The sequence below is a fragment of the Lampetra fluviatilis genome, chromosome 60, assembly GCF_964198595.1.
Source record: "Lampetra fluviatilis chromosome 60, kcLamFluv1.1, whole genome shotgun sequence".
Lineage (NCBI taxonomy): Eukaryota > Metazoa > Chordata > Hyperoartia > Petromyzontiformes > Petromyzontidae > Lampetra > Lampetra fluviatilis.
In genome coordinates, this window is record NC_136334.1 from 3,982,728 (window position 1) to 4,009,913 (window position 27,186).

The window sequence follows — 27,186 nt, forward strand, 5'->3', positions numbered from 1 at the left end:
GAAAAGTAAAAATTGGATTAACCCGAGCGGGCTTCCCAGATTTGAAGGCGTGACCTCTATGGAGGTCATGCAGTTTATCAAACGTTTCATGTGGTGCGCACACCTTGCCGATGACGTCACTGCACATTGATGTGAATATCTAATTTCATTGAACCCTCCGACCTTTAATATTCAAGATTGCTCATTCTCCTATATCGGGTAATTAACCGGCGTGGGTTTCAATATCACTTTACCAAAACGGGAAATCCTCTTAAATTAAATCGTCTGGATTTGCTTCCAGTGGGAGGGGAAAAAAACTATTCGATCCAATCCCGATTGCGGCGTTTCATCAACTCGGCCCACAATGCATTTCTTTGCGCAGCTTCGCCACCGTGATCGAGGCTGCGCGCTGCATACATCCTGGAGCCAGTTGGGCCGCGCACCTGGTGCATCCGCAGAACCCGTCCCTCACAGAGTCAGAGGAGTCTGCCGTCGCGAAAAACGATGAACAGTTTTTAAAAATTAATTTTACAAGGTAAGGCCCCACTGAGCTGTATAGCTCCTTTTCAGAAGCGACCTGGCCACGAATGATAGCTCAACGAAGGGGTTTATTGCACGGAAATGCATAGCAGCAGCTAAAAAAATACCAAAGTCCTCTCTATAAAATGAGGAAAGAAAAAACGGAGGATCCGGAGAAAATGCCACGCAAATGCCACGCAAACTCCAAATGTACAGCAGGCGTTGTCAGGGTCGGGGTCGAAGCCACGACCTCCTGCATGCCAGGCGAGGTAGTTAACATCTCGCCACTGCAAGCGCCTCTTTTGCCTTTGCGTGTAGGCGCACTTGGAGGACGAGCTAATATTATCCAGTCAGCCTTTGCGAGTCTGGGACACCGAGGTCGTAGTCAAGCTGCAGGGGCGTAGCACACGGTCGTGTCTGTCTCTCTCGCACGCACGCACGCACGCACGCGCAAACTAAAAATTCATCCCTCGTCTGCGTGACGTTCAACGATCGATGCGAAGTAATTTTGTAAAAGCGGTGACTCGCTGTTGATTAATTTTGCCACTCGCTTGTGATGGAACGTTACGGCGAAGTTATTTTGTCAAAAAATATTTTCCCGTGACCGTGCGTCCCTATTTTTTCTTTCTCCGCAGGCGATCCTGTGAACGTGACATGCAATATTTTCATCAACAGCTTCGGCTCCATTGCTGAGACCACGATGGTAAGGAAACCGTTGATATTTATTTGTATTCCTATTCTACGCTCGTTGGTAAATGATTAGCAAACACTACGGTAGAAAAGCAGAGAACACGTGACATTTTAATATTCTTTGGTTCTTTCGGTAAAGTCACGTAGATAGAAAATAGAATTTATAAAAAATCTAATAAAAATTAAAGTTAAAAATAAAAAGAATAAAAAAACCAAAAAGACACTACGTTTCGATCGCTTGCGTTGTGATCGAAACGTTTTTTATTTTTTTTACTTTTATTTTTAATATATATATATTTTTAAGTAATTTTATTTTCTATCTACGTGACTTTACCGAAAAAACCAAAGAATATGAATTCCTGCAGTCACGAAGGTTTTAAGTGACATCATGATGTTTGCCGGGCGGACGGTGGCTATGCTACTTGCGCGTGGCCTCTAACCCAGCACTGTGGAGGCAGCAGCGTGGGTTGATGGGTCGCACAAAGATGTTGCGAAACTCCTTGCGGGCATTGACGAGGTATCATGCCATGGCTCGCCCGAAGTCGATGCAGAAAAGTGTGGACTCGTATCTCCAGCTGTCCCTTCTGTATGGGATCGAGCGCTGTCCCCTCGCACATGTGATTGGCTCGAAACATCTTTTTACACAGAGGACTGCAGAGCTTGGACAATCGTTGGTAGGGCCGGCTCACCGACTGGCTGCCGCCTTCCCCCACTCGTCTAATTCCTCAATGATTGTGAGAGACGCAGTTTGCATAAAGGGCCCTATGTGCATGTATATCAAACTACAAAAAGAAGATACACAAGGATAAGTGCAGCTGCCTTAAAAGAGAACGGAATTCCAGATATCACTCGGAAAGCGTTGAACTATTTTCTTTGGTTCAAAGAAAATAACAAAAAAACTACGACGTTTCGATCACAACACAAGGGATCATCATCAGGAGGATGACGAGGAGGATAACGATCGCTTGGGTTGTGGTCGAAACGTGGTAGTTTTTGTTATTTTCTTTGAACCTATCTACGTGACTTTACCAAAAGACCCAAATAATATTAATTCCTGCAGTCGCGAAAGCTTTGAGTCGAGATTTAAGCGTTGAACTGTAACGAGAATAATTGGTCAGCGAATGTCACGGTCATTAATAACGCGGTGACAGCAAATCAAAGGGGCTCCACACTAGCAAGATGTTAACTACCTTGCCTGGTATGCAGGAGGTCGTGGGTTCGATCCTGACCCTGACGCCTGCTGTATATTTGGAGTGTGCGTGTCTCTCTCTCTCTCATCATCACGGTGGCTAGGAGATGTTAACTACCTCGCCTGGTATGCAGGAGGTCATGTGTTCTATCCTGACCCTGACCCTGACGCCTGCTGTATATTTGGAGTGTGTGTATCTATCTCTCTCTCTCTCATCATCATCACGGTGGCTAGGAGATGTCAACTACCTCGCCTGGTATGCAGGAGGTCGGGGGTTTGACCCTGACCCTGACGCCTGCTGTATATTTGGAGTTTGCGTGTCTCTCTCCCCATGGCCGCGTAGGTTTTTCTCCGTGGTCCTCTTGTTTTTCTCTACCACATATCCACGTGATAAGCTACTTTGTGAAGCTATCATTCGTGGCCAGGTCACTTCTGAAAGAGAGATAATAGCTCGGTGATGCATAAACCTGGTCAAATACAAAATAAATAGTAAATAGGAAGTGATATCCTGCTCAATTTAAGCATCGAGACCATGCTCCTATTTTCTTTACAGTGCTGAGCCAGTGCTCGAAATGTTAGATCCTTACGGTGGGGGTGAGACTATCCAAAGGTCAACCACAGTTGACTTCGGTACCACGAGGGGTTACCGACTTTCTCGACCCCGCAAGAATAATGGGCCGAGTCAACCAGTGGCGAGGTGTTAACTACCTCGCCTGGTATACAGGAGGTCGTGGGTTCGGTCCAGACCCTGACGAAGCCTGCTGTGTAAATTTGGAGTTTGCGTGCGTCTCTCTCTCACCGTGGTCGCGTGGGTTTTTCCCGCTCTACATTTCCACGTGATGATTGATAAGCCACTTCTCTCAGCTGTCGTTTGTGACGGGCCGGGTCGCTTCTGAAAAAAGAGCTGTGTGAGCTCATTTCGTAGTTTTAGTCAACCCCCCGATTCAGGACGCAAACTGGCAAGGCTTCTGCTTGCGCGGCCACTCACTCCGCGGCTGAGCCGCCCGGCCGTATACGGTAACGGAAAGCTGCCGTGAAAAATAAAAATAAAAATAAAATAATACGAAAAAAATCAAGCGAGCGAGGAAGCAGCTGGCCTTTTCACCGAGTTGCAGAAAAATTAAGTGCGTAATTTGAAGAAGAGTGGGTATTGACTTGCAGAATGGCAATTCAGTCCAGGTAAATGGATTTATGGGAAATTCCCGAATGACAAACAGCAGCATCTGTGAACAATTGGGGGCCTGGGAAAAGGATTTGTGTCATTGATCAGCGAATATATTCTCATCCACAGCACGGGAAACGGCCGATGTTCACATCACCTCCAGTGTGTCACAATAAAACACCTTTATTCAATACAAACTGCATAATTATCCCATCTGCACGCATCAATGGATCGGCAGGCCGATGCACACATCTCCTTCCTGAATGGAAAATTATAGGCACACGCCACAGTAGTAGTGCAATTGTAGCCATGCAACGCAGACTGTGAGTAAACCCACAGAGATATGTGGAGATACATAGAGACCCATAGAGATATAGAGACTCATGAACTACATCAAGACCCACAGAGACTTACAGATACACATAGAGACCCAGAGAGACATAGAGACTCATAAACTACATCAAAACCCACAGAGACTTAGAGATACACATTGAGACCCATAGAGATCCATAGAGATGCATTAAAAACAAGCCACAGCATTTTAACTGTGGCTAAACTATGGACCACAGTAAATACACTGAGGTCTGTACTCTTTAAAAATTAACCCGTAAAAACCAAGTTTTTCACTATAAATCCTTTATATGCGTGGCAAATGAATTACAGTACGTGTTCAATAGGCCACAACCCAGCCCACATTGGTCTTTGAAACGGGCGGCTAGAGTCCTCTCGTCCTCTGGCTTGAGATGGCTGCCACCTATGGGTCAGATGATTGCCTGCCACCATTAAGCAATTGCTAATTAAATATAAAAAAAAAAATCCTAAAATGTTGAAAATTTTGGAAAATAATTTTCACGAAAATAAATTGTCACGCACAACGAGTCTGTGTGCAAAATGTCAGCTCGATTGGATCACGGGAAGTGGGTTAAAAAACGACCGAAAGATTTGCACGGTCGTAAGCGCGCAAGCAAGCAAGCAAGTGAACTTAATATAAAGGATTTAAAAAGTAGGAGAAACACCTTTCTTGAAGCGCCCTCGTTGTGGGCAGCAGCAGACCTGGACATTGGCATAGAGCAGGGGTCGGGAACCTTTTTGACTGGGAGAGCCATAAAAGCCAAATATTTCTAAATATATTTCATTGAGAGCCATATAGTATTTTTTACGTATAATAAATTAAATATGTCTTACTTTTAATGCGACTCGTGGTGCTGCATGGTTTTGCTGATGGCCTTGTAGTCTGGTTCATACGTGGTGAGGTTGAGCTTCGTGCAGGCGTGACCCGTGAAATTTATCTTCAAAACTAATTTCTGTTTACTTTAAAATGACACAGTATTATTAAGCAATATCACAAGTATTTTTAAATCAGTTCCAAACTGATTTTTTTTTTTTCAACTCAAAATTGTCTGGGAGCCATATGCCGTCACTGGAAGAGCCATATATGGCTCGCGAGCCATAGGTTCCCGACCGCTGGCATAGAGAGAGGCCTTTGGAGATACATTAACGATGAACCCCGGCAGTGCGATTATTGCCATCCAACCTAAACTATGGATTCTAGATTTGAAGCTTTCGTGACTGCAAGGATTCATACTCTTAACTTTTTCGGTAAAGTCACGTAGGTAAAAAATGAAATTTTTTAAAAATAAAAATAAAATAATAAAAATCACGACGTTTCGGAGGCAACACAAGTCTCCGTCATCAGGTGGGACCGTCACAGCCAGATTTGCTGTATCAAGTGAGGCAGGGATTCCAAGACGCAAGTTCTAAACTATGGACCACAGCAAACCCACTGTGGTCTGGCGCTCCTTCAACGGAGGATGAATAGCCCTCTCGTCGTGACCAACAGACCTGCACTTTGCCATTTAGCTCTTGAACGTATCGCTGCCATTGGCAATAACTATAATAGAATGCCTATGCTTAAAGATTAAAATCAATATCTATGAAAACAAATCGGAGGCCGAGCATTGGTATATTGGCCGTCATGCTGCACTATGAGCCTGAAGATACAATTTTGATTCTTGGCCACGGTTAATATCCGTGAGCGACCCCGATATCCGAAGCCGTGCCCCTCCTTCGCCAACACGCATCGGCCAGCGCGGCGAAGTGGATTGGCACGCGGCTGACAATCGTACGTTTGTTGTGATCGCGGTCAAAGATCAGCATGAAGCAGTCGTGTTTATATTTCGTACCGTGCGTGCATAATCTCTCAGCGTGCATGACCACGGGAGTGAGGGGGTAGAGCAGTTGGCAGCGGTGCTCCCTGCCCAGTTCACTTGAGAACATCTCACTGCCGAGGGGGCATTCGGCATGCCGAGGTTCTCCCGGGAATGCTTTGTGCGACATATTTTCGCTCGCGCATTCTCTCGGCCCGTAGAAGCACTTTTCCAAAGCATTGTGTCATCTCAATAGTCCAAAGTTTATTTAGTTATTTAACAAAAAGTATCGTTTAGAGGAATACACTAAGCGAATGCGTGTCCTGGCTTTGGCATCTTCGCTCGAAGACACCGTGGTAACCATCACCGTACCAGACCATCAATTAATTAAATTGAAAATGAAAGAAATGCGATTGTGGCTATGTCACTCAAACTATGGACCATCGAGTAAAGAAATAGAGTTCTAGATTTGAAGCTTTCGTGACTGCAAGGATTCATACTCTTAGCTCTTTCGGCAAAGTCACGTAGGTAAAAAATGAAATTAAAATTGATACAAATAAAATAAAAATCACGACGTTTTGGAGGCAACACAAGTCTCCGTCATCAGGTGGGACCGTCACAGCCAGAATTGATGGTCCCACCTGATGACGGAGACTTGTGCTGCCTCCGAAACGTCGTGATTTTTATTTTATTTTTTATTAATTTTAATTTCATTTTTTACCTACGTGACTTTGCCGAAAGAGCTAAGAGTATGAAAGAAAGAGATTCGTAGATATACGTTTGTATTTATGTATGTTGAACTTCTGTCACGCCGTACGTAGCCAACCGTGATAATCGCAGGGGAAGGACGACAAAGTAAATACAAAAAGGAATCATAAAGAAATGAGCTTTCAATCTAGATTATTTGAAAGTGTACAGCTCCAATGGCTTTCTAATATCGGAAGGAAGAGCGTTCCAGACGGCCGCAGAAGCGCATCTGAAAGCGGTGACCACCGGCTTTGTTCGATGGCTGAGCCGAAAGCCGCTGCTGCTGCTGCTGCTGCGAGCATGATGACCGGAGTTCGCGTGATGGTGGTTCATCCTCCTTGACGAGATCAGCGAGGTATTTTTGTGGCCATCACTTTGTGTGTATTGAGTGTAGACTAAATGGAACATTAAGAGTTGACATCAAATGAGATTGAGACTTCTTCAAAGGAGGTCGATAGCAAACAGCAGCAGTTTAGGTGCCAGTAGTTTACGTTGCCTGTTAACTGTTCGACTTTTGTAATTGTCATTGATTGGAAGGTTGGATTGTGTCCAGTATTAAAAAAAAAAAATTCATAATTTGAATCTTTATTTTTTTGTGGATAAATCCTATGAGCTATGAAGCGCTTTTTCACCAATGTCCAGTCGATGTTCATCTTAACCCTTTCCCATTCCAAGATGTTTGCAAGTTGCAGGGCGGGTGTCCCCGTTCATTTTATTTAGAAAGGCGTAGGAGCGCCGTTGTTTTTAAAGACATTGTTACTCAGAGGAACGTAGCGATACAACTACTACACTCTCCGATAGCTGCTGCCAGACTGGTGCCCTCCTGCATGGCCTTGTGGGAACCTTGGTACGTCTTCCAACCTGAAGACGTACCGATGAAGTTATTGTATTTTCATATTTTCTTCAGGCAACATAAACTACTGGCACCTCAACTGCAACGCTGCTGTTTGCTATCGACTTCCTTTGAAGAAGTCTCATTCTCATTTGATGTTTACTCTTCATCTTTCTCAAAGTCTACGCTCATTTACACACCAAGCGCTCGCCACAAATGGACCGCCACAATTCCTCGCTGATCTCGTCACGGAGCGTAAACCACCGTCACGCGAACTCCGGTCGTCATCCTCGCAGCAGTAGCGGAGGCTTTTGGCTCAGCCATCGAACAAAGAGGGCGTTCATCGCGTCGCGCGGCGCTTTCAGATGCGCTTCTGTGGCCGTCTGGAACGCCTTTCCTCTACGATATTATGAAGCCACCGGAGCGATGCAATTGAAACTAATCTAGATTGGCAAACTCATTTCTTTGGAGCTGCTTTTTGTGTTTTAGTTTGTTGGGGAAGGGTTAAGAGGATGACGGAGGGGCGTGCATGCGACTAAACGGTATGCAGCGATCCTGCAACTTGATAAGCCCTTGAAGAGAATGGCATCGTTGTAGAAAGTGCTCGTCGGATAAAAATGAACGCTTGTAAGGCGTCATATAATTTATCTTTAACACAGAAGTTCAGTCCTCTCGTGTATCTCAACACTTTTTCCCCTCCCTCCCCTCCCTCCCTCCCTCCCTCCGTCTTCTTCTTATAATGAAACGTTCACGCACAGTTGATTGATGGGCAGCCCAAGCGCATCTGCGGAGACCGCAGACAGTAAGAGGTATCGGGAGGCCATCCAATTGTGACGGTTTTTTTTCCTGTTCTTCCTTGCAGGTAATTTAAGTAATTTATGCTTCCCTCTGCGTTTCGTTTTAATTGCCGTCTGTGCACGTTCAGGTCATCCCGCCCCGCCACACACGCTCACTGCGTGACCCGCTATAAAACGGTGCGTCAAAAGGCGTCTCTGTTGTTTTATGAATTGGAGGACTTCAATGTGGAGTTGACCTTGACGCATTGTTTTGGTTTTACTCTCAAAACACCTCCAACCCCCACCGGCAGGCATCCACTGCTTTATGCAGCAAAGCGCGTGAGCTCACCCCGCCGAGTGATCTATCAACCGTGAAAATAATAGAACGAGCATGTTGTACGACCTTTTTATTTTTTGTCTCGGCGCATTGTATTTAAACGCACGCATGGAACAGACGTCTGTCGGCCGTGCAGGATTATAGTGTTCTTCAGCAAGCGTCCAATTCATCCCGAGTGTGAATAATTACTGATAGCCCTTGAGGACATATGCGAGGCAGGTGCTGCGATCTTAATTCTTGCAACAACAAAAAAAGTGGAAATTTAAACTTGCAGCGAAATATCTCAGGGGCCCGTTATCCTGACCCCCGCCCGTACTGAACGTCTGTGAGAAAGAGCGTCATGGCTCTTCGGATTCCTCCTGCAGTCTGAATAAAGATTGAGATTCCGATTCTTAGTCACGACTCAGCTCGGGCGTGGTTCTGGCTCAAAGCCCTTAAGTCGAGCCAGCTGCGAGCGCCGCGCTGGCGAGATGTTAACTACCTTGCCAGGTATACAGGAGCGCGTGGGTTCGATCCCGACCTTGACTCCTGTATATTTGAAGTTTGCGTGTCTCTCTCCCCGTGGTCGCGTGGATTTTTTTTTCCGGGTCCTCCTCTTCCTTCCCTCCACGTTCAGAATCAACGTCACGCGTTTAAGTGTTTTTGGCTGCTATGAATTTCCATGTGACGGGCCACTTGGTTGAGTTATCATTAGTGGCCAGATGGCAAACGATTCCGTGCATCTCTGTGCCCTCTCTGCATCATCTCAGCCACGCTCAGGATGTCTGTGAGCCAAGCCTTGGCCAGGCCACACGTGCGTCTTTCGAAAGCAAGCGAGGGGCACAGGGCCGAGCTAAAACTACGACCGCGGGCCTACTTGTTATCGCGCGTGATTCCAACCCGTGTGTCTCCCGTCAGGACTACCGACTGAACATCTTCCTGAGGCAGCAGTGGAACGACCCGCGGCTCGCCTACTCAGAGTACCCGGATGACTCCCTTGACCTCGACCCGTCCATGTTGGACTCCATCTGGAAGCCCGATTTGTTCTTTGCCAATGAGAAGGGAGCAAACTTCCATGAGGTGACCACTGACAACAAGCTCCTGAGGATCTTCAAGAACGGAAACGTACTCTACTCCATCAGGTACCCGACTTGTCGCAGGCCAGCCGGCGATGCGTGACGAATGTTTTTGAATGTTGTGAGTTGCAGCCCAAGGCTGAATCTTGATTTGAAGCTTTCGTGACTGCAGGAAATCCATACTCTTTGGTTCTTTCGGTAAAGTCACGTGGTTGGAAATGAAATAAAACACGACGTTTCGATCGCAACATAAGCGGTCGTCATGCCTGATGACGACCGTCGTCATTTGTTTCTAACTACGCGACTTTACTGAAAGAACCAAAGAGTATAGACCAAGGCTGCTCTGTATCTCCCCTCGGTTTGTGCAATGGGTGTCCTCCCGGGTTCTCTGGCTTCCGCTCATCGATGAAAAGAAATAAACAAACGTGCAGTATAAACTCAAAACCGACCTTTCCCTTGACATTGACTTTCACTTTTGGATTAAACAAACGAAACACTATTTAAACATTTTATTTTGTATTTTACCGGGCAAGAAGTCCCACCGAGCTATACAGCTCTTTTTCAGAAGCGACCTTGCTATCACAAATTATAGCTCACCACGGATGTGTCTTATCACGTGGAAATTTATAGCACCAGCCAAATACTCTGAACGCGTGAAGTTGATTGTAAATGTGGAGGGGAAAACCGGAGGACCCGGAGAAAAATCCATGTGATCACGGGGAGAACATGGAAACTCCAGTCGGAGTTGAACCCACAACCTCTTGCATACCGGGCGAGGTAGTTAACATCTCGCTACCGTGGCGAGATGTTAACTCGGTTAACATTAGTTACAATGTAACTGGTGTTAGCCACACATCCCAATGCTGAAAAGTTACTTGCAAACAGCTTGTTTGAAATTACATGTAGCAACCGCATCTCCTTATAATTTAGTTACATATGCATAGCGATCATCACCCCCCCCCCACACACACTGCAAACACTTGGCAGGAGCCTCCTGAAAACGAGCCTTGAGACTCTCTCTGTGAGGCTTTACTGGGTAAACTAGCATAGTAAGAGTAATAATGATAACAACGATATTGATTTTCTTGGGAGCATTAGAAGATGTATTGCACAGTTGCTGTGTTTTAATGGCAGAGGTGGTTACTATGTCTTTATATCCGCCCCGAAATCATTACACATTTTCTGTAAGTTTATTTACATTATCGCAATGCTTTGATTGAAACTAAAATCTAAACACTGTTGCAAAGCACACGCATACACCACAAGCAACATGTTTTTGCCCGAGAACGAATGCGTTGTGGGAAAGTGTAACGGTGCGGCAGCAGCAGCAACGTTCTGCCATGAAAAATTCATGCAGTACAAGGCGATTTTTTTCCCTGCGATTCTATTGCGAACGTAGCCAAAGCGTGGCCAAGCATCGGCAACTCAGGCTGGTCTGAACAGCCCTTCTCACCCCGATTCTCTGCAATGGAATTTAAACGAGAAGGGAGTCGGGGTGGGCAGTGCCGGATGATCATAGCAGCACAAGTAGCTACATAATGCTACGGGCCCCGCACTTTTAAGGGCCCCGCGCTAAATGCTTTCAAGCTATCAACATCTGTTCAGTGATTCTGCACTTGCTCTATTACTACAGTACTATACCGCCTTCGACTTTTACGAACGAGCGGGTGTAAATGGTTTTATTATTATCTGGCCGTACCGCGAGTGAAAAAATACAATGACTCTACAATGCAAGTAATTTTTTTTTAACGTGTTTAATATTTGGGCGTTTTTATTTATTCATTTAGGGCCCCTTTACGGCATATGTTACTGGCCCCGCACTTAGCTTCATCCGGCACTGGGGGTGGCAGGGGGGCATAGGCCTGATCACAGTCCTTACCCCTTATCCCTTGCGCGGCTGGGGACGTGCAGCCACATGTGCACCGAGCGATCTGGGGGAAAACCCTGCGGTGCTAGATTGCTGGTGGCTATTTCCCCCGGTGGAGTCGCAGCCGATTGCAGCGTTCCTTCGTTATTACGTTCCCGGCGATGCCCCTAAGCAGCACATTTCACCGCCAATGATGTTGAGCCTACGAAACTCTATCCTTGTGAATGAATGAAATTTACTATGTACGTAAGTAAGCTGTTAAATACGCGCGAGAGTCGTCATAATAACACAGTAAATAATTATAAATATTAAAGAATAGTTTATGAAATTAACTTACTTTCATCTCATCACTTTATCTCTCGTCACTTTATCTCTCGTCGCTTTATCTCTCATCACTTTATCTCTCGTTACTTTATCTCTCATCACTTTATCTCTCATCGCTTTATCTCTCATCGCTTTATCTCTCATCACTTTATCTCTCATCACTTTATCTCTCATCACTTTATCTCTCATCGCTTTATCTCTCATCGCTTTATCTCTCATCGCTTTATCTCCCATCGCTTTATCTCTCATCACTTTATCTCTCATCGCTTTATCTCTCATCACTTTATCTCCCATCACTTTATCTCTCATCACTTTATCTCTCATCACTTTATCTCCCATCACTTGATCTCTCATCGCTTTATCTCCCATCACTTGATCTCTCATCGCTTTATCTCTCATCACTTTATCTCCCATCACTTTATCTCTCATCACTTTATCTCTCATCACTTTATCTCCCATCACTTGATCTCTCATCGCTTTATCTCCCATCACTTGATCTCTCATCGCTTTATCTCTCATCACTTTATCTCCCATCACTTTATCTCTCATCACTTTATCTCTCATCACTTTATCTCCCATCACTTGATCTCTCATCGCTTTATCTCTCATCGCTTTATCTCTCATCACTTGATCTCTCATCGCTTTATCTCTCATCGCTTTATCTCCCATCACTTGATCTCTCGTCGCTTTATCTCCCATCACTTGATCTCTCATCGCTTTATCTCTCATCGCTTTATCTCTCATCGCTTTATCTCTCATCGCTTTATCTCTCATCGCTTTATCTCTAATCACATTATCTCTCGCCACTTTATTTCTCTGTCTCTCTCGATGCAGCAATCAGTGTAGAGTTCCTGATGCGAATTTACCAAGTTCGTGGATAACGAGGCAATACCGTCTAGCCAGCTGGCATCGACCAGAATTACCAATCCCTCGGGGGTCTTCCTCTAAGTGCCATGCATGCTGGGATCCACGCACCCCCTGTGTGTGTGTGCTGTGTGTGTGCTGTGTGTATGTGCTGTGTGTGTGCTGTGTCTGTGCTGTGTTTATGCTGTGTGTATGCTGTGTGTGTATGCTGTGTGTGCTGTGTCTGTGTGCTGTGTGTGTGCTGTGTGTGTGCTGTGTGTGTGCTGTGTGTATGCTGTGTGTGTATGCTGTGTGTGTGCTGTGTGTGTGCTGTGTGTATGCTGTGTGTATGCTGTGTGTGTATGCTGTGTGTGCTGTGTCTGTGTGTATGCTGTGTGTATGCTGTGTGTATGCTGTATGTGTGCTGTGTGTGTATGCTGTGTGTGTGTGCTGTGTGTGTGTGCTGTGTGTGTGTGCTGTGTGTGTATGCTGTGTGTGTGTGCTGTGTGTGTCTGCTGTGTGTGTGCTGTGTGTGTACTGTGTGTTTGCTGTGTCTATGCTGTGTCTATGCTGTGTGTGTATGCTGTGTGTGTGTGTGCTGTGTGTGTACTGTGTGTGTGCTGTGTCTGTGCTGTGTCTATGCTGTGTGTGTATGCTGTGTATATGCTGTGTGTGTGCTGTGTGTATGCTGTGTGTGTGCTGTGTATGCTGTGTGTGTGCTGTGTGTGTGCTGTGTGTGTGCTGTGTGTGTGCTGTGTCTGTGCTGTGTGTATGCTGTGTGTATGCTGTGTGTATGCTGTGTTTATGCTGTGTGTGTATGCTGTGTGTGTGCTGTGTGTGCTGTCTCTGTGTGCTGTGTGTATGCTGTGTGTATGCTGTGTGTTTGCTGTGTGTGTGCTGTGTGCTGTGTGTGTGCTGTGTCTGTGCTGTGTGTGTGCTGTGTGTGTGCTGTGTGTGTGCTGTGTGTGTGCTGTGTGTGTGCTGCGTGTGTGCTGCGTGTGTGCTGCGTGTGTGCTGCGTGTATTGCTGCTGTGTGTATGCTGTGTGCATGCTGTGTGTGTATGCTGTGTGTGTAACCTGTGTGTAGTGCTGTTGTGTGTGTGTGTACTGTGTGTGCTGTGTGTATGATGTGTACTGTGTGTGCTGTGTGTATGCTGTGTGTATGCTGTGTGTATTGCTGCTCTGTGTGTGCTGTGTGCATGCTGTGTGTATGCTGTGTGTATGCTGCTGTGTGTGTGCTGTGTGTGTGCTGTGTGTATGCTGTGTGTATGCTGTGTGTATTCTGTGTGTATGCTGCTGTGTGTATGCTGTGTGTATGCTGTGTGTATGTTGTGTGTGTATGCTGTGTGTATGTTGTGTGTGTATGCTGTGTGTATGCTGTGTCTATGCTGTGTGTATGCTGTGTGTGTATGCTGTGTGTGTATGCTGTGTGTGTGTGCTGCGTGTGTGCTGCGTGTGTGCTGCGTGTGTGCTGCGTGTGTGCTGTGTGTATTGCTGCTGTGTGTGTATGCCGTGTGTATGCTGTGTGTATTGCTGCTGTGTGTATTCTGTGTGTGTGCTGTGTGTATGCTGTGTGTATGCTGTGTCTGTGCTGTGTGTATGCTGTGTGTGTGCTGTGTGTATGCTGTGTGTATGCTGTGTGTATGCTGTGTGTGTGCTGTGTGTGTGCTGTGTGTGTGCTGTGTGTGTGCTGCGTGTGTGCTGTGTGTATTGCTGCTGTGTGTGTATGCTGTGTGTGTGCTGTGTGTGTGCTGTGTGTGCTGTGTGTGTGCTGTGTGTGTATGCTGTGTGTATTGCTGCTGTGTGTATTCTGTGTGTGTGCTGTGTGTATGCTGTGTGTATGCTGTGTGTGTATGCTGTGTCTGTGCTGTGTGTATGCTGTGTGTATGCTGTGTGTATGCTGTGTGTATGCTGTGTGTGTGCTGTGTGTATGCTGTGTGTATGCTGTGTGTATGCTGTGTGTATGCTGTGTGTGTGCTGTGTGTGTGCTGTGTGTATTGCTGCTGTGTGTGTGCTGCGTGTGTGCTGCGTGTATTGCTGCTGTGTGTGTATGCTGTGTGTGTATGCTGTGTGTGTGCTGTGTGTGTGCTGTGTGTGCTGTGTGTGTGCTGTGTGTGTATGCTGTGTGTATTGCTGCTGTGTGTATTCTGTGTGTGTGCTGTGTGTATGCTGTGTGTGTATGCTGTGTGTGTATGCTGTGTCTGTGCTGTGTGTATGCTGTGTGTATGCTGTGTGTATGCTGTGTGTATGCTGTGTGTGTGTGCTGTGTGTATGCTGTGTGTGTGCTGTGTGTATGCTGTGTGTATTCTGTGTGTATTGCTGCTGTGTGTATGCTGTGTGTATGCTGTGTGTATGTTGTGTGTGTATGCTGTGTGTATGCTGTGTCTGTGCTGTGTGTGTGCTGTGTGCGTGCTGTGTGCATGCTATGTGCATGCTGTGTGTATGCTGTGTGTATGCTGTGTGTATTCTGTGTGTATGCTGCTGTGTGTATGCTGTGTGTATGATGTGTGTATGTTGTGTGTGTATGCTGTGTGTATGCTGTGTCTGTGCTGTGTGTATGCTGTGTGCGTGCTGTGTGCATGCTGTGTGCATGCGTGTATGCTGTGTGTATGCTGTGTGTATGTTGTGTGTGTATGCTGTGTGTTTGCTGTGTCTGTGCTGTGTGCATGCTGTGTGCGTGCTGTGTGTATGCTGTGTGTATGCTGTGTGTATGCTGTGTGTATTCTGTGTGTATGCTGCTGTGTGTATGCTGTGTGTATGCTGTGTGTATGTTGTGTGTGTATGCTGTGTGCGTGCTGTGTGTATGTTGTGTGTGTATGCTGTGTGTATGCTGTGTCTGTGCTGTGTGTATGCTGTGTGCATGCTGTGTGCATGCTGTGTGCGTGCTGTGTGCGTGCTGTGTGTATGCTGCGTGTATTGCTGCTGTGTGTTTTGCCTGCCGTGACGTGGATCGGAAAACGAGGGCAGCAACAACGAAACCGGGACAAAAGCTGACGAGCGCACAACGGTGCATGCTGGGAATCATTCTAGAATTATAGAGGAAGTGAATAACGCCATATTGACGAGTCCGTTCACAATTTTGGCAATTTACCTGATGAAGCCGGTTGCTGTAACCGCCAAGCGAAGCGTCGTGCCTTTCCTATATACTTTGCACCCCTGTGGTGTTTCTGTATTGTTGTCGTCCCGTGCTGACAATGTGCCCCTTATTAGACATTTGTTAAAAAGAGATGTATAGTTAATCGGATAAATATTCAGATTTTAAATCGGACCAACGTTTACAATTCGAGGACTCGGTTTGCCCATGGGTTTACTCTCCACGTTTTGTTAACGTGACACGACATTGACTAATTGGCTGTGTTGGGCGGCGGTGGTCGTGGGTTAACGACACGCTTATATTTACGCGATTTAACCCAACCAAAAAAAAGCACCTTTTTTAAAATTGTGGTCCGAATCGACCATTAAAGTCCGGCGAGTGGGGGCTTGTGACGGGCCCACGACACCTCCATGGAAGGGTTGATAGCCTGACGGTCAAGACTAGCGGAGGAGCGGTAGCCAAAGGAGGGAAAAACCGCGCACCCCCCCGGATGAGACGCACGTCTGCCGCGGAGAAGGAGCGATGGGATCCGCCGGTGTGCGGAGGAGCGAGAAGGATTTGTGGCATTGCAAGACTGTGGGAGGCGTGGGGCGTGGGGCGGGGGGCGATGATGTAGGGAGAGTTTTCATCCTGCAGTATACAGATCATGGCTGTTGGTGGCGATGATGATGATGAATGCTAGAATTTAGCCCTTTGGGTATAGCTGTTGGTAGGGCGGTTGAGAGAAAATGCTGCGCTGCAGTTAGAGCTGCCTGATGGGCGTTTATTAGTTTTCCGTTGCTGCAAGGGGCTGTTTGGGCTGGGGGTGCTGGTTTCTAATGGGCTCTGGCGATTTTTTTTTGTATAATTCCACAGGCGCTGGGCCAGATTGACTTGTTGATGAAGCAGCCAAAACGCATCACCGTCATGTTAAACCCCCCCCCCACCCCCACTGTCAGTGAAGGGAGGTGGGGATGGAGCCATTTTCAAATCAAATCGAATCAAATGCAGGCCCCTTCCAGCAGCAGTGCGATGCGAGCAAGCAGAGTCAGGCCTGGATCCTAAGCGTGGAACAGTTGAAACGTTTGGCCAAAGCTATTCGAATGATTTGTATTTCAAGAATTTTCTTTTTCTTTTCTGACCCTTGGCCTCCCTGTTGGTTGTTGTACTGAACGACGATGGAATGTGGCCTCGGGTTTAATGAAGGCTCCTTAAAGAAGCATGTTTTGATTGATGGCTGTTACCAGGGGCGGTTTCTTCATTAGGGCGATTGGGCGACGCACCACCAATGTCATTCAACCACAGAGTCACGCTAGCCGTCACTGTGCCTCTGGATATAGTCCAATCAGCGTCATGCTACGTTCTGTGGAGTACCGCCTCTTTTTGGGCGATTTCCCTCCGGCTGAGAATCGCCCCGAGTGGCCCCATAGACTTACATTCAAAGATGTTTTTTTTCGAACGGGGGCGCTGCAATGCATTCTCTATGGCTTCCGGGAGGCATCGCCCTAACGTGCTTACGTCATCATACGTGCTTACGTCATCATACGTAAGCACGTTTCATCCAACAATATAATTTGTCGCCACCTAGTGGAATCTTTAATAAACGAAACTTGAGTGGTTTGTTTTAATAGTGAGTATAGAAACAAACAAGTTGTATTGTAAGAGTCACTTTATTTTGCATTAATATTAAAGAAGTGAAGTTGCCTTTACATGCTTAAGCTGTTAATTTATCCATTGCATGGGTGGACCTTATCCTTATCAATCATCCAGACATTTGCCCCCCCTGAGAGATTTTGCAGGAGCCGCCACTGGCTGTTACACGAATTGAGAGTACGTAGTGAGATGAACGTAAATAAACTCCGCGTGAAGTAAATTTCACCGTGGCCACAGGGTCCTATTTGGTGATAATCAAGGCCCATTGGGTGACCCGGTGGGTCTCTCCCGGTCGTCCTCGCAGCATCGGCGGCTTTTGGGCTCGGCCAGAGGTCGCAACCGGGTACCCGATACCCATACCCTACCCGATACCCGGCTACCCGTACCCGGCCGGGTACGGGTACCCGTTTGCGACCCTGGTGCGGCCGGGTACGGGTAGACCGTGAGTCACTGGTGAGTAACTGTTTGTCACTCATTTCCCAACGTCTTGTCTCTTCTCACAATTTAAGTTTTTAAAATCAACCCACCCACGCCTGCAACATGGCTTCATTTCAGAGGTCGCAATCAGGTACCCGATACCCGTACCCTACCCGTACCCGGCCGGGTACGGGTAGGGTACGGGTACGGCCGGGTACGGGTACCCGTTTGCGACCCTGGTGCGGCCGGGTACGGGTAAGGAATCAAAACCCGTTTGCGACCTCTGGGCTCGGCCATCGAACCAAGATGGCGGTCGTCACCGCATCGTCGCCCGGCGCTCTCAGAGGCGCGCTTCTGCGGCCGTCCGGAGGCCCTCTTCCTACCGATATTAGGAAGCTCGCTGGAGCTACGATGCACTTTGAAATCATCTCGATTGAAAACGCATTTCTTTAGAACTGCTGTTTTGAGTTTAGTTTGTTGTCCTTCCCCCCCCACCCGCCCGCACCTCCGATTAGCTCGGTTGGCCACGTACGGCGCGAAGCAAGTTCAACGTACATGAAAGCGGGGAGCGGTGGTGCAGCGGTTAGCGCGCTGCGCTACGAACCCGGCGACCCGAATTCGATTCTCGCTCATCGCCGACACCGGTGACGATGATCTGAATCGGCCCCGGGCCTCCCCTAGGTCGACTCGGCCTCAAACGACTACCTGGTGCGGCGTGTTGTCTACGTAGAGTGCGAAAGAATTTCACCACGCACACACGCTCACGCGTTGTCGTGTTGTCGTTTGAAATGCGCGTTTGTGTGCACACGCAGACTCACCCTGACTCTCTCCTGCCCAATGGACCTGAAGAACTTCCCCATGGACGTGCAGACGTGTGCCATGCAGCTCGAGAGCTGTGAGTTGCCCCTCGTGGTGGAACGTCCGTGTCCACGCGCGTGTGTGAACGCGTGCGCGTGTGTGTGTGTATGTATGTGTGCGGCAAATCTCATGGCAATCAAACCATGGCACTTGGAGCTGTCCCGTGACCTCCTGCCAGCGGGCGTTCGACACTTCACATGGCCTTAAGAGGCCGTCCATAAATGACGTCACGCACCTAGGGGAGGGGGGGAGGGTCAGACATTTGTGACGATGTGTGACGAGGGGGGGTGAGAAATGTGACGTCACGTAAAAATGCGCAACTTTAAATAAATATAGACAACACGTTCTACCTAATTAAATAGACTTTTTAATAAATGTTTTCGACCGGCGTCGTGGCACGTGTGTGAACGCGTGCGCGCGTGTGTGTGTGTATAGAATACCATTACAATTCCTTACGAGGGAAACAAATAGCAATGAATAACAATTTAATGATTACCAATCTATTGTATAATTACAATACCCTCCCCCTCTCCGCCTCAAATTACTGCACCAGAATGAATTAAATGATGACGTCACCCTTGCTGCTGCTCTATTTAAGACCGGGAGCAAGTGGAGGGGGGCCTCACCATTCTGGCAAATTGCCCGATGATGCTGGATGCAATTACCAGCGAAACGTCGTACTACTCAAATTTCAAACGATGTTGATTCACTCTTCAACACACCGGTGGGCTAAAGTAGTGAACTATTTGTCCTTTGTAAACGTGACCATTTTTTTTACTGATTGGCCATGTCGGGTGGTGGAGGGTTACGACACATTTATAAATAACGCGATCTAACCCAAAAACCTTTATTATGGATAATATTGTTCGCGAAAGCCTTACGTGTTAAACTGGCACGTCTCAAGTTAGTCAACCCATGGCACCTGGAGCTGTCACGTGACCTCCTGCCAGCGGGCGTTCGACACTTCACATGGCCTTAAAGTGCACCTAGCCTGGCACAAGCGCCCGCGGTGATGGCACCGTCACTCGGTGGCGAGTGGCGGGTTTTGGTATTGATGTGCTTGTGCGGGAGGCCCTTGAATATCGCGGTGGGTCACGTTCTTGGAAAGTGCCGCGAAAGGGGCCGTCCATAAATGACGTCACGCGATTTTGGACGATTTTTGACCCCTCCCCCCTCGTCACAAAACGTCACAAAGTCAGACCCCCCCTTCAAATATGACGTCACAAAGCTCTGCCCCCCCCCCACCCAAAATAAAACATGCTTCAAATCGCTTTAAACTATTGTCATTGTAGTGCGTATTTAATGTGGCGCTGCACTCTGATGTTGTAGGAGAAAACATTTATCAAAAAGTCTATTTGATTAAGTAGAACGTGTTGTCTATATTTATAAAAATGTGTGCATTTTGATGTGACGTCACATTTCTCAACCCCCCCCCCCCCTCGTCACACATCGTCACAAATGTCTGACTCCCCCCCCCCCCCCTAGGTGCGTGACGTCATTTATGGACGGCCCCAAAGCCAAAACCGCGATATTGAATAGTCGAACAGATATTGAATAGTCGGGGTTGGGTCCATGGCAAGCAAAGACAGACACAGCGCAGTTAAAATAAGGACGGTGCTGTATGCAAAATAAACTAAATAACCAGATGATTGAAATAAACTTGTAAAAACCCCATACACAAAGAAATTCCTAGACTCTAAGTCGGATTATGAATACTGAATAAATACTGTGTGTGTGTGGGCGAGTGGGGAGCGGTGGTGCAGTGCTTAGCGCTACGCTGCGCTACGAACCCGGCGACCCGAGTTCGATTCTCGCTCAAGCCCAACACCAGTGGCGATTATCTGAATCGGTCCTGCGCCTCCCCTAGGTCGACTCAGCCTAAAATGAGTACCTGGTGCAGTTTGTAGTAAACATCGCCAAATGGGGAGACAAAGGCGGTCGGGCGTAGTGCTGGCCACCCACCCCCTCGTGTTCGGTGCCAGTCTTCATAGGTGCTACCCGTTAACAGCACTTGCCCCAACAGTCACTTAAGCCTATACGGGGGATCTTTGTCGTATATGTATGTATCATGAACTCCTTTCGCACCGTGTGTAGCAAACCGTGCGAATCGGGAGGCGCTCAGCAGACTGCGCTACGAACCCGGTGACCCGAGTTTCAATGCCCGACCAATGACAGCGGCGAATGTCTGAACCGGCCCTGGGCCCTCCCTAAGGTTTACTCGGCCTTAAATGAGCACCCGTGCGCTGTGTGTAAACACGAGCCGTGCAGGAGATGAAGGCGGCCGGGCACCGCGTTGGGTGTTGACCACCCGTCGGTGAAACTCGCCCACCAACATTCTAGATTTGAAGCTTTCGTGACTGCAAGGACTTTACCGAAAAAAACCCAAGAACACCAACATTCTGTTCAAGGCTACGCCGGGCTGGCTGGGCGGGGGGGGAGGGGTGAGCGGGGGGACATTTGTGTCTGGCATCAGCCGTGCGTGCCATGCGTTGTGTGCGTCCCTACAGTTGGATACACGATGAACGACTTGATCTTCGAGTGGAAATCGGAGGGGGCCGTCCAGGTGGCAGAGGGGCTGACCCTGCCACAGTTCGCCCTCAAGGACGAGCAGGACTTGCTCTACTGCACCAAGCACTACAACACCGGTATTCAAGCTGCTGTTGTTCGTCATCAGACACGAATCGATCGGGTTGCCGGACGATGCCCCCCCCTCCCCAAGCCGTCGTCACCCTCTCTCAATGTCGTGCATCGCAACAATCCATGTTGTTACGCGTACATTATTTTTGTTTTGTTTTCCCTTTTCTCTCGGTTCTGAGGTGCATGGCAATCTCCGTTGTTTGATGTGAGTTTGACTTTCAAAGGCACCGGGGGGGTAAAAATGGAGGCCGAAGATTCTCGCCGACAAAATTTAAATCTTGCCATTTCACATTCTCGAGCCCTATAGCACACGATTTATATTCCTGTATTTCGTAGAATAATTTCAACTGCATGATGCGCCGTCTCAGAGCGTTCGCTCGATCTCGCAGAAAGAGAGAGAGAGAGGCGCGATGAGGAATCGTAGACAAGTTGGAAAGCAGCCACGTAGTCATCCCGTGCCAAAATTTCCCCGCCATGCGCTGCGGTCCTCCGTATAAGTGAAGGCGTTGTCGGCCAATGGTCGAGTTCCTCCACGTGGGAAAAAAAACCCAGAGCACCCAGAGAAAACCCCCCCGCACGCGCGTGCGAGGGGGGAACGCTCGATCTCACGGAGATGAAGTAAGCGGAGTCCACACTCTGCCGTTCGCGAGTTCTCCCGGTGAGCCAGGGCATGGCTCCTTTTGGACACGCACGGGAAGGGAGTGCCACGCGGACATCGTTACCTCCGCAGTGCTGAAGTAGAGGCACGCGTGACCGCCGCTGCGCGGTTGAACACATCGCTGGATAAAATGTTGCTGGCTGCAGCCACAGAGCATTGCCGGGAAGTGACGCGAGAGAAAGCTGGACAATGCAGGTGTGAAAACAAAACGCGTACGTTTATTTTTCAAATTCCAACCGGGGATCCGTGATGTTTGTCAGTGTGTGTGTGTGACCAACCAAGTCAGAAAATGGCTGCCATCTTCTTGGTTCTTTCGGTAAAGTCACGTAGAAGGGAAGTAATAAAATAATAATAATAAAACACAATAAAATAATTCTCACGACGTTTCGGCCACAACGCAAGCAGCCGTCCTCAGGTGAAAACCAGGTCCGTCGAGGCGACAGCGTCTGAATGAAACAGCACGCGTGCTTGGAGCATATATATAAGCTGCTCGTGTGCTGTTTCATTCAGACTCTGTCGCCTCGACGGACCTGGTTTTTACCTGAGGACGGCTGCTTGCGTTGTGGCCGAAACGTCGTGAGAATTATTTTATTGTGTTTTATTATTATTATTTTATTACTTCCCTTCTACGTGACTTTACCGAAAGAACCAAGAAGATGAATCCCTGCAGTCACGAAAGCTTTAAATCGAAAAATGGCTGCCCTTATGCGGCCAAGGGGAGAACATTCAAACACCGAATATACGGGACACATAGAGACACACCGAGACACATAGCGACTGAGAGAGGCCCGTAGCGACGTGTTAAAGACAAACCGCAGTTGCGAATGTGACCAAGCGAACCCAGACTATGGACCACAAATATCTGTCCCAGGCAATAATGTCATCTCCGGCAGTTAACCCCTGCCATTTGGGACTGTCCCGTGACCTCCTGTCAGCAAGCATTCAACACTTCAAGCGGCCTCAATGCACACCTTTCTTGGCACAAGGCACTTTATGAATCTAAAGTAGAATGGAATGGAATCTCCTTCAACAGCGGCTGCGGCTGTTGTTGTTGTTGTTAATGTTGCGGTATTCTAGTCGCGAGGTGTATCACGTCTTCCGGGTGCAGTGCTCTCAATGCTGCGCCTGAACTTTTGATGTCTCGCTGATGGCCTGCGAAGGAGGATGGGGGATTTAAAGGAGCGCCGCGGTGGCTAGGAGATGTTAACTTCCTCGCCTGGTATCCATGAAGTCGTGGGTTCGATCCCGGCCCTGACGTCTGTATGTTTGGAGTTTGCGTGTCTCTCTCTCCCCGTAGTCGTGTGGATTTTTCTCCGGGTCCTCTGGTTTTTTCCCCCTCCACATTTAGAATGAACGTCGCGTTTTTAGAGTATTTTGGGCTGCTGTAAATTTACATGCGATGATCACAAGCCACTTCGTTGAGCTGTGATAACCTGGTCGCTTGTGAAAAAAAGTTATATTGTAGCTCGGTGGGCCTTACTTGGTAAAATAAAAAAAACATAGTTTACATCGTTTTATACTTTTAGTTTAAAACCAAGAATGTTTCCGTGGGCACCTGTTCGCCTCTCCAGGGAAGTTCACCTGCATCGAAGCGAAGTTTCACCTGGAGCGGCAGATGGGCTACTACCTGATCCAGATGTACATTCCGAGCCTGCTCATCGTAATCCTCTCCTGGGTCTCCTTCTGGATCAACATGGACGCGGCTCCGGCGCGCGTGGCGCTGGGCATCACCACGGTGCTCACCATGACGACGCAGAGCTCGGGCTCGCGAGCCTCCCTGCCCAAGGTACGACGCCGCGATCGCTCGCAAAGACACGGACAGACGTCTGTGTGTGTGTGTGTGTCTCTCCGGGGAATGGCGGTGTAGTGGTGAGTGCGCTATGAACCCGGCGACCCGAGTTCGATTCCCGCTCACGTCCCAACATCGGTGACGATTATCTGAACCGGTGCTGGGCCTCCCCTAGGTCGACTCGGCCTCAAATGAGCACCTGGTGCGGTGTGTAAACATCGCCAGTGGGGAGACAAAGGCGGCCGGGCGTGGTGTTGGACGCCCACCCCCTCGTGTGCCGTGCCGGCCTTCATAGGTGCTCGCTAACAGCACTTGCCCTTACAGTCTGTTAAGGCTATACGGGGGATCTTTATCTTTGTGTGTCCCTCCAGGGAGCGGCGGTGTAGCGGTGAGTGCGCTATGAACCCGGCGACCCGAGTTCGATTCCCGCTCACGTCCCAACATCGGTGACGATTATCTGAACCGGTTCTGGGCCTCCCCTAGGTCGACTCAGCCTCAAATGAGCACCTGCTGCGGTGTGTAAACATCGCCAGTGGGAAGACAAAGGCGGCCGGAACGTGGTGCTGGCCACCCACCCCCATATGTGCTGAGCCGACCTTCATAGGTATAGGCTATACGGGGGACCTTTGTCTTTGTGGGGTGGGGGGGAGGGGTAGCGGCCGTGTAGCGGCTAACGCGCACGGCACTACAAACGCCGCTCACCCGAGTTCGGTTCCCGCGCATGACTTAAAAACACGGCGGCGAATATCTGGACCGGTGCTGGGTCTCCCCTAGGTCGAGTCAGCCTTGACCCGTTCCCATTCCGATGATGTACAGGCACGTACACACGTGCCATCGGAATGGAATCGGAAGAAAAAGAAAAATCACGTAAACTTTTATCGGTACCGCGGCTCCCGCAAGGCGACCGCGGGATGGTGCGTGGCACAGTTTGATGCCAGCTATCGTCACCGCTACGCCACCTCTCTCAATACAATTAAGGGGCCGTCCATAAATGACGTCACGCGCCTAGGGGAGGGGGGGGGCTCAGACATTTGTGACGATGTGTGACGAAGGGGGGAGAGGGTTGAGAAATGTGACGTCACATCAAGATGCGCAACTTTAAATAAATATAGCCAACACCTTCTACTTAATTAAATAGACCTTTTAATAAATGTTTTCTCCTACAACATCAGAGTGCAGCGCCACATTAAATACGCACTACAATGACAATAGTTTAAAGCGAATTGAAGCATTTTTTTGGGGGGGGGAGGTGGGGCAGAGCTTTGTGACGTCATATTTGCGGGGGGGGGTCTGACTTTTTGTGACGCCGTGTGACGAGGGGGGGGGGGGTCAAAAATCGTCCAAAATCGCGTGACGTCATTTATGGACGGTCCCCAACGCCGAACCGGCTTGCAGCCGATCCGAGATTCAGTGGTTAACGGGGACAGCCCCGCCCCCCCCCCCCCCCACAAGCCGGCAAAACTTCCAGCAACGGTCTCGGAACGGGAAAGGGGTTATCGAGTGTCCGGTGCTCACAGCATTTGCCGCAAGAATCTCTGTGGGCTACACGTGGGGGGGGGGGGGGGTGGGGCGGTCAGAGGGACAAAGACAAAGATCCCCCGTGTAGCCTTTACAGACTGTTGGCGCAAGTGCTGTTAGCGAGCACCTATGAAAGGCCGGAACGGCACACGAGGGGGTGGGTGGCTAGCACCACGCCCGGCCGCCTTTGTCTCCCCACTGGCGATGTTTACACACAGGTACTCATTTGAGGCTGAGTCGACCTAGGGGAGGCCCAGGACGGTTCAGATAAACGTCACCGGTGTTGGCCGTGAGCGGGAGTCGAATTCGGGTCGCCGGGTTCGTAGCGCGGCGTGGCGCTAACCACTGCACCACCGCTCCCACGCGCAAACTAACACGCGCACACGCACGCACACACACGCACAGACACGCGCACACGCGCACACACGCACGCTTACTCCCAAGGCATCGTCGCAGCTGCCTGGGGTGTTTTTTTTTTTAATCTTCTCACGACTTTTGACGGGGAGAAAACATCTCTGCATGAAACAGTCATCGGCGGCGTCGTCCGTGGAGAATATTGGTGACGAAATAAATGAGCAGACAAATGCACGCCTCCGAACTCGCGTCAAGAATAATGGTATTTTGTTTGCAACAAAAAACATTTAGCCACCGCAGCCTCCCTTCTGGGAGTGCATAAAGTCAAGTGGCGTTTGTCTAACGCTAGCCAAACTCTAGACTGGCTTTGACATTTATTGTTTCATCAGCACAGTCTCAAACTATTTTTCTTATTTTTTTAAAAATATAACTGTTTTATTTTTCGATTTAGAGCTTTCGTGACTGCAGGGATTCATCTTTTTGGTTCTTTCGGTAAAGTCACGTAGAATGGAAATAATAAAATAATAAAAATAAAACATAATAAAATAATTCTCACGACGTTTCGGCCACAACGCAAGCAGCCGACAGACCTGTTCTTCACCTGAGGACGGCTGCTTGTGTTGTGGCCGAAACGTCGTGAGAATTATTTTATTATGTTTTATGTTTATTATTTTATTATTTCTATTCTACGTGACTTTACCGAAACAACCAAGAAGATAACTGTTTTTTTTTTACCAGGTAAGGCCCATTGACCTCATACAGCTGTTCTTCAGAAACGACCTGGCCACAATTGATAGCTCAGTAAAGTGGCTTATCACGTGGAAATGTAGAGCAGGCCTCCTTGAACCAATGCTGCTGACTTGCCAGATGTTTGTAGGCCAGGATGCTCTATATTATAAAAAGATCCTAATCATTGACATCGTTGTATGTATGTAAATGTTGAACTTCTTTTGTACCGTACTTAGCCAACCATGCTAATTGGATGGCGCTGGTGATTATCTCGTGTTTCGTATTATTGAGTTTTGTGTTAAACTGGGACCCATATCTTTCACTTTTGTTAGTTTTCAGTTTCATTTATTAGGTGTAGCCCTGTGAGCCATTCGGCTCTTGAATCGGGTGCAACCGCAACAAACAAAAACATGAACAAGAAACATCTTAAAGTGACTAAGTGCAAACAGAAAAATCCAGGAAAAATCAGCAAAGTCTTCCAGAAAAAGCCACCGTATATCAACGCTGTGTGCAAAAATCCCAGTGGGATGCAAGTCAAACAATAACAACCATAAGACAATTTAGATTAAAGTCATCAGTCTTACTCTGTACTACAACAAACAAACATGGCTAAACCAAAACGTTTTCGAAATCACCAAACTAAAGCTATAAAAGCAATGTAACAGTGATCATAGAAACTGTGCATAATAAACGTTTTTTGGGTTAGATCGCGTTATTTATAAATGTGTCGTAACCCTCCACCACCCGACACGGCCAATCAGCAAAAACGTGTCACGTTGACAAAAGACAAATAGTTCACTACTTTAGCCCACCGGTGTGTTGAAGAGTGAATCAACATCGTTTACAATTTTTGAGTAGTACGACGTTTCGCTGGTAATTGCATCCAGCATCATCGGGCAATTCGCCTATAATATATGATAGCTCACCAGGATCAAGCAAGCCTGACTCTGCTGATGAGGCACTGACTGTCGGAAACCGATTCAAGGTTTGCTTGTGTTGTTGCACCAGTGCTGCTGAAATTGACGCACTCCCA

At 48.1% G+C, this 27,186-nt stretch overlaps 1 protein-coding gene across 1 annotated transcript in view; it reads left to right on the forward strand.

Annotated features, from left to right (window-relative positions):
- LOC144950912 (glycine receptor subunit alpha-2-like) overlaps positions 1 to 27,186 on the forward strand; it is a 138,548-nt gene that overhangs the window by 78,848 nt on the left and 32,514 nt on the right. The window contains exons 3-7 of the mRNA XM_078881081.1: positions 1,134 to 1,201; positions 9,276 to 9,499; positions 18,423 to 18,505; positions 20,976 to 21,113; positions 23,335 to 23,549. Of these exons, the coding sequence (XP_078737207.1) occupies positions 1,134 to 1,201; positions 9,276 to 9,499; positions 18,423 to 18,505; positions 20,976 to 21,113; positions 23,335 to 23,549 (728 nt within the window). The remainder of the gene's footprint in view (positions 1 to 1,133; positions 1,202 to 9,275; positions 9,500 to 18,422; positions 18,506 to 20,975; positions 21,114 to 23,334; positions 23,550 to 27,186) is intronic.